Genomic DNA, 12,233 nt, shown 5'->3' with positions numbered 1-12,233 from the left:
TAAGTAGGGGAAGAACAGCATGGGCTGATGGTTAGAGCACTGAGCCTTGAATCAGAAGGACCTGGGTTCTAATCCTGGCTCTGCCACTGGTCTGCTGTATGACCATCGGCCAGTCGCTTCACTTCTCTGGGTCTCGGTTACCACATCTGGAAAATGGAGAGTAAGACTGTGAGCCGACTGTGGGCAGGGATTGTCTCTCCTTATTGCTGAATTGTACTTTCCAAGAGCTCAGTACAGTGCCCTGCACACAGTAAGCACTCAATAAATACGGTCGAATGAATGAATGAATTAATGTACGCAGGGAATGCTTCTGTTTATTGTTCGGTTGTACTCTTCCAAGCGCTGAGTACAGTGCTCTGCACACAGTAAGTGCTCAGTAAATACGATTGAAGAAGTGAGTGAATATCATGGACTGTGGGCAACCTGATAAGGTTGTATCCACCCCAGTGCTTAGTATGGTGCCTGGAACATACAAAGTGCTTAATAAATACAAAAAAGAAAAACAAAAAAAAAACCCAACCACCAAAAAACAGGTACTGACCCCCCATTTTCCAGATGAGGAAACTAAGGCACCAAGAACTTCAGTGACTTACCCAAGGTGATATAGATGGCAAGTGTCAGAGCCAGGATTATTCATTCAATTGTATTTATTGAGCGCTTACTGTGTGCAGAGCATTGGACTAAGCGCTTGGGAAGTCCAAGTTGGCAACATATAGAAACGGTCCCTACCCAACAGTGGGCTCACAGTCTAGAAGGGGGAGACAGACAACAAAACAAACCATATTAACAAAATGAAATAAATAGAATAAATATGTACAAATAAATACGTACAAACATATACACATACATACAGGTGCTGTGGGGAGGGGACGGAGATAAGGGGCTATTCATTCAATCGTATTTATTGAGCGCTTACTGTGTGCAGAGCACTGTACTAAGGGTTTAGGAAGTCCAAGTTGGCAACACATAGAGATGGTCCCTACCCAACAGTGGGCTCACAGTCTAGAAGGGGGAGACAGAGAACCAAACAAAACATATTAACAAAATAAAATAAATAGAATAAATATGTACAAACAAAATAAATAGAGTAATAAATACGTACAAACATATATACAAACATATACACACACACACACATATATATATATATATATACAGGATTAGAACCCAAGTCCTTCGGACTCCTAGGCCCACGCTCTATCCTCTAGGCCATGTTGTTTCTAGTAGTAGAAATAGAGGAGTGCCAGCAACTGAAAGAATATTAAAGTTCTGGTTTGGTTTATATGTTTTGTTTCGTTGTCTGTCTCCCCCTTCTAGACTGTGAGCCTCCCATGGGACAACCTGATCACCCTGTAACCTCCCCAGTGCTTAGAACAGTACTTTGCACATAGTAAGAGCTTAATAAATGCCATTATTATTGTTATTATTATTATTATTAAAGCACTTACTGTGTGCAGAGCACTCTACTGAATGCTGAAGAGAATTCAGTTGGGAAGTAGACAGGGTGTTTGTCTCTGAGGGAGCTCGGCTTCGCTCTCCAGTGAGATGGTTTCCGAGGAACTTCATCCTCAGAGAGTTCGCTCTGCAGATGGAGTTTTTCTGTTTTTGTTCTACTGGACCCTTCCAAGCGCTTAGTACAGTGCTCTGCACAAAGTAAGCACTTAATAAGTACCACTGAATGAATGAATGCTCTCTCCATCACCCCTTAAAGGCACAGATCACGGAGGCATCTCTTACAATTCCTCAATACTCCACAGGTTGAAGGAGGGTTGGTGGAGACAATCAGTAAATCATATTTATTGAATGCTTACTGTGTGCAGAGCACTGCATTATTCGTTCCTATTAATATCTGTCCCCCTGCTTGTTGTGGGCAGGGATTCTATTCTATTTATTTTATTTTGTTAGTATGTTTGGTTTTGTTCTCTTTCTCCCCCTTTTAGACTGTGAGCCCACTGTTGGGTAGGGACTGTCTCTATATGTCGCCAACTTGTACTTCCCAAGTGCTTAGTACAGTGCTCTGCACACAGTAAGCGCTCAATAAATACGATTGATTGATTGATTGATTGATTGACAAGGTCCCCATCCCTCACGGGGCTCACAGTCTAAGGAAGAGGGAGTACGGGCAAACTGAGGCACAGAGAAGTGAAATAAGTTGCCCGAGATCACACGGCAGGCAAGTGGCAGAGCGGGATTAGAACCCAGGTCCTCTGACCCCCCAGACCCATGCTCTTTCCAATAGGCTACCCTGCTTCTCTTGCTATAATCTGAGCATTAAAAAACATTAGGACCATTTGGTTTTCCACTACCTTCAACCCTTCAAGTAACACTTATCTGTCCTCCCTAGAAGCAGCATGGCTCAGTGGAAAGAGCACGAGCTTTGGAGTCAGAGGTCATAGGTTCACATCCCGGCTCTGCCAATTGTCAGCTGTGTGACTTCAGGCAAGTCACTTCACTTCTCTGTGCCTCAGTTCCCTCATCTGTAAAATGGGGGGTGAAGACTGTGAGCCCCCCATGGGACAACCTGATCACCTTGTATCCTCCCCACCGCTTAGAACAGTGCTTTGCACAGAGTAAGCACTTAATAAATGGCATTATTATTATTATTATTACCTCTGCGCTCAGAAGGCAGTCAATCATATTTATTGAGGGGTTACTGTGTGTAAAGCACTGTACTAACATATTTATTACTCTATTTATTTATTTATTTATTTATTTTACTTGTACATTTCTATCCTATTTATTTTATTTTGTTGGTATGTTTGGTTCTGTTCTCTGTCTCCCCCTTTTAGACTGTGAGCCCACTGTTGGGTAGGGACTGTCTCTATGTGTTGCCAATTTGTACTTCCCAAGCGCTTAGTACAGTGCTCTGCACATAGTAAGCGCTCAATAAATGCGATTGATTGATTGATTGATTGCTTGGGAGACTGCAATATAACAGAAAACAGACAAATTCTCTGCACACAATCAATCAATCAATCAATTGTATTTATTGAGCACTTACTGTGTGCAGAGCACTGGACTAAGCGCTTGGGAAGTACAAGCTGGCAACACACTGAGGGAGAGCAACACACAGGGAGAGGCAGAGGACCTGGGTTCTAATCCCAGCTCCGCCACTTGTCTGCTGCGTGGCCTCGGGTTAAGTCACTTGACTCCTCAGTGCCACAGCATCCTCATCTGCAAAACGGGGGCCTCTGGGCCTCTGTTTCCCCATGTGTAAAATGGGGTTTCAAACCTCTGGACTATAAGCTCGTCCACTAGACTGTAGCTCGTTGTGGGCAGGGAATGTGTCCGTTTATAGTTACATCGTACTCTCCTGAGAGCTTTATACAGAGCTCCGCACACAGGAAGAGCCCAAAAAATACCACTGATTGATCATCATCATCATAATCATTATGGTACTTGTTAAGCGCTTACTATGGGATTGACTGATATCTTTCAACTCTGTTCCTTCACGCTACTTGGAATTCATTCATTTTTGTGCCTGCCTTCCCTGCTAGACTGTAAGCTCCTTGAGGGAGGGTCTGTGTCTGCTGACTCTATTGTATTCTACCAGGTGTTCAGTACAGTGCTCTGTGCACAGTAAGGACTCAAATGCTACTGATTCATTGATATTGCTATTGCTTTGCACTACCTGAATTTATTTAGTAGCTTATCGTACCAAGAGCTTAGTACAGAGTTCCACACACAGGAAGCACCCAAAAAAATGCCACTGATTGTTCATCATCATCATAATCATTATGGTACTTGTTAAGCGCTTACTATGGGATTGACTGATATCTTTCAACTCTGTTCCTTCACACTACTTGGAATTCATTCATTTCTGTGTCTGCCTTCCCTGCTAGATTGTAAGCTCCTTCAGGGAGGGTCTGTGTCTGCTGCCTCTATTGTATTCTACCAGGTGTTCAGTACAGTGCTCTGTGCACAGTAAGGACTCAAATGCTACTGATTCATTGATATTGCTATTGCTTTGCACTTCCTGAATTTATTTAGTAGCTTATCGTACCAAGGGCTTAGTACAGAGTTCCACACACAGGAAGCACCCAAAAAAATGCCACTGATTGTTCATCATCATCATAATCATTATGGTACTTGTTAAGCGCTTACTATGGGATTGACTGATATCTTTCAACTCTGTTCCTTCACACTACTTGGAATTCATTCATTTTTGTGTCTGCCTTCCCTGCTAGATTGTAAACTCCTTGAGGGAGGGTCTGTGTCTGCCAAGTCTATTTTATTCTACTAGGTGTTCAGTAATAGTGCTCTGTGCACAGTAAGCACTCATATGCTATTGATTCATTGATATTGCTGTTGCTTTGCACTACCTGAATTTATTTAGGAGCTTAGCACAGTGTTTGGCACACAGTAAGTGCTCCGTAAATACGATAGAATGAGTTTATTTTAACGTCTGTCTTCCCTTCTGGATTGTAATCTCCTTGAGGTTAGGGTTTATATCTTCCAGCTGTACTGTATTCTCCCAAGTGTTTAGTACAGTGCTCTGAATACAGTAAGCATTCAATCAGTGTCACTGATGATTGCGATTATTCCATTCTGACCTTGTTTCACAACACTTTTTCCTCTTTGCTACTTTCCTGCACACAGTTTAAACTCCTTACTGTTATCTCATTTCTAGTCAGCACTTTTACAAGTCTAGACACACTTTAAAGTTGAACTACTGAGGCAAGATAAAACCATAGCAAAATGGAATTGGCTTATTTAAGTCTATTTTACATTTGAGCTGAGGTTTGCGCTAAAAATAGCCATACCACATTAACAAATATAATGTATCACAGTGATTCATTTAAGCGTCTTCATTCTGCCAATATTTACATGTCGCTCTGCGGAGAGCTAGTTCCTCTCAGTCTGGAAAAAAGGGTGTGCAATTCTATTCCAACCTACCAACCTAGATTAACTAGGGTACTTGTTAGGTGCTTACTATATGCCAAGCATTGTTCTAAGCGCCAGCTGAAGTGGACACAAGTTGATCAGATTGGACACAGTCCCCGTCGCACACGGGACTCATGATCTTAATCGATTGCAGGGTAGCAAGACTGGTGGCTGTTTTCTGGAAAAGAAATCTTGATTTCTTTCTCCTCCACAAAGTCCAAAGGGATTTTGGGAGTACTGCTTTGGCAATTAGGAACAATCCAAATCAGAATACCTGATTCGTTCCTCAGAACAATCAAAATAGGAGCCCTTGATTTGCTCCTCAGAACAGAGGATGCGCATCTCCTCCAGGAAGCCTTCCCTGACTGAGCCCTCCTCTCCTCTTCTCTCACTCCCTCCTGCGCTGCTCTGACTTGCTCCTTATCAATCAATCAATCAATCGTATTTACTGAGCGCTTACTGTGTGCAGAGCACTGGACTAAGCACTTGGGAAGTACAAGTTGGCAACATATAGAGACAGTCCCTACCCAACAGTGGGCTCACAGTCTAGAAGGGGGAGATAGAGAACAAAACCAAACATATTAACAAAATAAAATAAATAGAATAGATATGTACAAGTAAGATAAATAAATAGAGTAATAAATATGTACAAACATATATACATATATACAGGTGCTGTGGGGAAGGGAAGGAGGTAAGATGGGGGGAATGGAGAGGGGGACGAGGGGGAGAGGAAGGAAGGGGCTCAGTCTGGGAAGGCCTCCTGGAAGAGGTAAGCTCTCAGTAGGGCATTCCTCCTCACTCCCTTCCCTATGGCACATATGTCTAGATCTGTATAGAGCTGTTATTTATTTCTTTTATCTATCTATTTATTTACTTATATTAATGTCTGTCTCCCCTCTAGACTGTGAGCTGGGTGTGGGCCAGGAACGTGTCTGATGTTCAATTCAATTCAATATATTTATTGAGCGCTTATTGTGTGTAGAGCATTGCACTAAGCTCTTGGAAAGTACTCTCCCAAGCGTCTAGTACAGTGCTTTGCACACAGTAAGTGCTCAATAAATATGATATTATTAATATTAATAATAATAATCATAACAAAAGTCCCAGGTTGCTTCTCATAGTAATCAAAATAAACATCCACGGTTGTATCTCCTAAAGATCCAATTAAGAGGGTCTGATTTGCTCCTCAAAATAATCAAAATAGAAGTCTTTGATTTGCACCTCAGAGCAATCAAAATAAAATTCCCTGAGTTTGTGTCTCATAATAATCAAAATAAGAGACTTCTAGACTGTGAGCCCGCTGTTGGGTAGGGACTGTCTCTATATGTTGCCAACGTGTACTTCCCCAGCGCTTAGTACAGTGCTCTGCACAGAGTAAGGGCTCAATAAATACGATTGAATGAATGAATGAATGAATGAATGAATGAAGAGGGCCTGATTAGCTCCTAAGAGCAAGCCAAATAAAAGTCTCTCATTAGCACCTCAGAACAATCCAAATAAGAGTCCCTGATTTGCTCCTCCAAACAATCAAAATCAGAGTGGCTGGTTTGCTCCTCAGAATAATCAAAAGAAGAGCCCTGATTTGCTCCTCAGAATAATCAATAATAATAATAATGATGGTATTTGTTAAGCGCTTACTATGTGCGAAGCACTATTCTAAGTGCTGGGGGGGATACAAGGTAATCAGGTTGTCCCATGTGGGGATCACAGTCTTCATCCCCATTTCACAGATGAGGTAACTGAGGCACAGTGAAGTGAAGTGACTTGCCCAAAGTCACACCGCTGACAAGTGGCAGAGCGGAATTAGAACCCATGACCTCTGACTCCCAAGCTCGGGCTCTTCCCACTGAGCCATGCTCTGACTTGCTTCTCTGAACAATCAAATTAAGAGACCCTGGTCTGCTTCATATAACAACAGATGTAAACGACATAGATCTGTGTGAGCCCGTTGCTGGGTAGGGATCGTCTCTAGATGTTGCCAACTTGTACTTCCCAAGCGCTTAGTACAGTGCTCTGCACATAGTAAGCGCTCAATAAATCCGACTGAATGAATGAATGAATGAATGTGTGAACTGGCCCAATTGTCAGAACCTGCCGTGGAGAAAGGGAAACAGCCCCAAGAAAGAAGGTATTGTCTATATATCAATCAATCAATCATACTTATTGTGCGCTTACTGTGTGCAGAGCACTCTACTAAGCGCTGAGGAGAGTAGACTATAACCATGTAACGGACACATTCCCCGCCCATATCACCGATCGTTATTCTCGCCACAGAGAGGTACTCACCAGGAAGCTATAGAAGAACTCATGGAAAAACAGAGCCAGCGTACACACCAAGACGTATGCAACATGGTACAGAAAGGCCATGTCCATAATGACCGCTCGGTATCCCCGCGTAAATGTGCCGCGGTTCCCCACAAAGCTCACGAGGAACACAATCTTGTTACAGAGCTAAAAGAGAGAAACAAATCAGGTAGACAACGTTAGGCCGACTTCAACGCGCTCATATGACACCGATTTTGAATACATGCGTTGCATCTTAACCTTCTCCTTTAACAGTTATCTATAGTCATCTCTTTCTACTGTAGAAAGAGATCAATAATGATAACTATATTGGTAGTTTTTAATTATAATAACAATAATTATTGAAAAGGTACTTGTTCATTCATTCAGTCAATCATATTTATTGAGCGCTTACTTTGGGCAGAGCACTTTACCAATCAATCAATCGTATTTATTGAGCGCTTACTATGTGCAGAGCACTGTACCAAGTGCTTGAGAGAGTACAAAATAACAATACAGTACAAGATAACAATAAACAGATACATTCCTCGAGTGCTTACTATGTGCCAAGCACTGTTTGAAGCACTAGGGTAGATGAAAATTAATCAGGTTGGACACAGTCTCCCCCAGGCCCCAGACTGTCGGCTCGTTGTGGACAGGGAATGTGTCTGTTTATTGTCGAATTGTCCTCTTTCAATAATGATAATAATGATGGTATTTGTTAAGCGCTTACTATGTGCAAAGCACTGTTCTAAGCCCTGGGGGGGATACAAGGTGATCAGGTTGTTTCAAGCACTTAATACAGTGCTCTGCATACAGTAAGCATTCAATAAATGCTTTTAGACTGTGAGCCCACTGTTGGGTAGGGACTGTCTCTATATGTTGCCAATTTGTACTTCCCAAGGGCTTAGTACAGTGCTCTGCACATAGTAAGCGCTCGATAAATACGACTGATGATAAATAAATAAATATTCATTCATTCATTCATTCAATATTCATTCATTATTCATTCAATACATACGATTGAATGAATGACTGAATCAATCATGATTGAATCAATGATTGAATTGATCGAATGAACTCCTAATTAAGACACCCTTCAAGCGTTCATATCAAGCCTTTTAAAATCAAACTTTAAGGGGGTTGTGAACGCGGGGAAATCCCACTGCGCTTGTTCATTTCTGAAAAAGCGCAGCAGAAACTGGGGCGGACTTTCATCGACTTGTCACATACGCACTGACCTCTGTCATTCCCCAGGGTCCCTTGAGGTACTCACGTTAGCCGTCCCGAGAAGTATGAGCGTTGGGCCGAGCCCTATGGTGTATATGGACCGGAGCATGACGGACACCAGGAAGGGCCGGATGCCCGAGGGCTTGGAGAAGAGGAACAGCATGGCCGTACAGGCTGCCACGGCCATCCACAGCAGGACCGAGAAGAAGGGAGAAAGAGTGCCTGGAAAATAGAAACCGGGAAGCTGGAACAATTCATTCACCCATTCATCCACTCACCCATCCATCCATCCACCAGCAGCACGGCCTAGTGGCTAGACTCCGGGCCTGGGCGTCAGAAGGTCTTGGGTTCTAATCCTGCCTCTGCCACCTGTCTGCTGTGTGACCTTGAGCAAGTCGCTTCACTTCTCTGGGCCTCACTTCCCTCATCTGTAAAATGGGGATCGCGACTGTGAGCCCCCTGTGGGACAGGGACTATGTCCAACGCAATTATCTTGTATGTACCCCAGAGCTTAGAACAGTGCCTAGCACATAGTGAGCGCTTAACAAATAATAATAATAATAATAATGGCATTTGTTAAGTGCTTACTATGTGCAAAGAAATCAATCAATCAATCAATCGTATTTATTGAGCGCTTACTGTGTACAGAGCACTGTACTAAGCGTTTGGGAAGTACAAGTTGGCAACATATAGAGACAGTCCCGACCCAACAGTGGGCTCACAGTCTAAAAGGGGGAGAAAGAGAACAAAACCAAACATACTAACTAAATAAAATGAATAGAATAGATATGTACAAGTAAAATAAATAAATAAATAAATAAATAAATAGAGTAATAAAGCACTGTTCTAAGTGCTGGGGAGGCTACAAGGTGATCAGGTTGTCCCACGGGGGGCTCACAGTCTCAATCCCCATTTTACAGATGAGGTAACTGAGGCACAGAGAAGTGAAGTGACTTGCCCAAAGTCACACAGCTGACAATTGGCGGAGCTGGGATTAGAACCCATGACCTCCGACTCCCAAGCCCATGCTCTTTCCACTGAGCCATGCTGCTTCTACTATTACAAATACCATCACAAAAACAAATACAATTACAAATAGAACAAATACCATTATTATCATTATTATTAATAGACAAATTCCCTACCATATTATTATTATTAAGTGCTGTCGGGTCATTTCTGATTCATAGCAACTCCATGGATATATTTTGTCCGGAACATCTATCCTCTGCCATAATCCGCCACCTTTCTAGCAGTTCTTCAGTTATCGTTGTTCTGGTCTCGATCCATCTAGCTTCCTGTCTGCCTCTTCCATGTTTTCCCTGGATTTTTCCCAGCATTAGTGTCTTCTCCAGAGAATTAGTTCTCCCAATATAAAATACGCTCATCTAAGTCGAGTCATTTGGCCTTCCGAAAACCACTTTGGTTTAATTGGCTCCAAAATCCATTTGTTTGTTTTTAGGGCAGTCCTTGGTATTTGAAAAAGCCTTCTAATACTATTATTATTATTATATTAGATGCATTCCCTGCCAATGATGAACTTACAGTCTAGAGCTCCTGTGGGCAGAGAATGTGTCTCCCAACTCTGTTGTATCGGACTCTTCCAACTGCTAAGTACAATCCTCCGCACACAGTAAGCGCTCACTAAATAGCATTCATTGATTGATGTTTTGCCATTTAGTTATGTGTTGCCTTACACAGGTGTGTATACTTCAGATACGTGCTGCTTTTTCTTTCTTGCTTTAAATAATGTTGCCAGTCACTCACTGTACCAAAAGCTGAGGTAGATACAAGATAATCAGATAGGACAGTACCTGTTCCTGTCCCTGATGAACTTTTATCTATCTCAGAGCTTAGTACAGTGTCTGGCACGGGGTAAGCGCTTGACAAATATCCTGAAAAGCTCAGTTACAATTTGCGGTTCAGCTATTCTTCAGGGCCCTTCCTTTGACCTTCCTGAGCAAGGAAGACATGCAAATTTGTGAAGCGTTCCACATTTTTCTCCAATTTCACTTATTTACATTGATGTCTGTCTCTCCCCCTCTAGGCTGTGAGCTCGTTGTGGGCAGGGACTGTCCCTGTTTATTGTATTGTACTTTCCTAACAATTTAGTACAGTGCTCTGCACACAGTAAGCACTTAATAAATGACTGACTGAATGAATGAATCAATCTCATGGTAGTCCGCATCTTTGCTGCATGGAACAACCGGCTCCTTGGAACATAGATTATTTGTAAACTCCTTGTGGTCAGGGATCGGGTCTATGAACTCCATTGCATTATACTTTTCCAACCACTTGGTATGGTGCTCTTCACACAGTAAGTGCTCATTAAATACCACTGATTGATTAATCATTTCTTCTGGCTTGGAATTCCCTCCCTCTTCACATAATAATAATAACAATAATGATGGTATTTATTAAGCGTTTACTATGTGCAAAGCACTGTTCTACGTGCTGGGGAGGTAACAAGGTGATCAGGTTGTCCCACGGCGGGCTCACAGTCTTAATCCTCATTGTACAGATTAGGTAACTAAGGCACAGAGAAGTTAAGTGACTTGCCCAAAGTCACACAGCTGACAATTGGCTGAGCCGGGATTTGAATCCATGACCTTTGACTCCAAAGCCTAGGCTCTTTCCACTGAGCCACGCTCCCCACCTTCGAAGCAAACATTGAAATCCCATCTCCTCCATGAGGCCTTCCCTGACTAAGCTCTCATTTCCTCTTCTTCCACCCTCTTCTGCATCGCTCTTGCACTTGGATTTGCAAAATTCATTCATTCCACCTTCAGCCCCACAGCATTTACATTTATATCCATAATTTATTTATTTAAATTAATGTCCATCTTCCCCTCTAGACTGTAAGGTACTTGTGGGCAGGGAATGGGTCTATCAACTTTTTTCTTTTTTAATGCCATTTGTTAAGCGTTTACTATATGCCAGGCACTGTACTAAGCACTGGGGTAGATACATATGTTGCCAACTTGTACTTCCCAAGTGCTTAGTACAGTGCTCTGCACACAGTAAGCACTCAATAAATACAATTGAATGAATGAATGAATGAATGAATACAACATAATCTGGTTGGATGCACTTCATGTCTCCATGGGGCTCACAGTCTTAATCCACATTGTACAGATGAGGTAACTGAGGCACAGAGAAGTTAAATGGCTTGCCCAGGTTCACACAGCAGACGAGTGGCGGACCTGGGATTGGAACCCATGACCTCTGAATCCCAAGCCCACGCTCTTTCCACAGCGCTTAGAAGTGCTCTGCATATAGTAAGCACTTAATAAATGCTAATTTATATATATATATCAATCAATATACTAGGCCATGTTAATTCGCTACCTCTTTAGATCTCGTGTTAAGGAGAGGCTGCCCAGAGCATTATAATTGTTGAATAATAATATTATTAATTATCAATATAATAATATTAGGGTTAGGGTTTGAGTTAAGGTTATTATTATTATGGCATTTCTTAAGTGCTAAGTGCCAGGCACTGTACTAAGTGCTTGGGTGGATATAAGAAAATGGGGTTGGACACAGTTTCTGTCCCATGTAGGGCTCACAGACCCAATCCCCATTTTCCAGATGAGGGAACTGAGGCACAGAAAAGTGAAGTGACTTGCCCAAGGTAACACAACAGACAAATGGCGGAGCCAGGATTAGAACCGACTCCCAGGACTGTGCTCAATCCCACTATCCTTTACCAACAAAACTCTTTCCCCACTTTGAATTTACGAGGTCTTGGGTTCGTGACACGCACTGTCCCTCTAGATAGCAGGGGTCGGCCTCCGTTTAATAATAATAATAATAATGGCATTTATTAAGCG

The 12,233-nt window shown here is 42.4% G+C and overlaps 1 protein-coding gene across 2 annotated transcripts in view; it reads right to left on the bottom strand.

Moving 5' to 3' along the window:
* ITPR2 (inositol 1,4,5-trisphosphate receptor type 2) overlaps positions 1–12,233 on the bottom strand; it is a 616,651-nt gene that overhangs the window by 92,127 nt on the left and 512,291 nt on the right. For both annotated transcript variants that reach the window (XM_038760705.1, XM_038760713.1), the window contains 2 exons: positions 8,447–8,622; positions 7,174–7,338 (listed from right to left, as the gene is read on the bottom strand). In XM_038760705.1, coding sequence (XP_038616633.1) covers positions 7,174–7,338; positions 8,447–8,622 — 341 coding nt within the window. The remainder of the gene's footprint in view (positions 1–7,173; positions 7,339–8,446; positions 8,623–12,233) is intronic.

Source organism: Tachyglossus aculeatus, chromosome 2 (assembly GCF_015852505.1).
Source record: "Tachyglossus aculeatus isolate mTacAcu1 chromosome 2, mTacAcu1.pri, whole genome shotgun sequence".
NCBI classification, from domain to species: domain Eukaryota; kingdom Metazoa; phylum Chordata; class Mammalia; order Monotremata; family Tachyglossidae; genus Tachyglossus; species Tachyglossus aculeatus.
The sequence above is the reverse complement of the archived record's forward strand: the minus strand, read 5'-3'. Positions and strand labels throughout refer to the sequence as shown.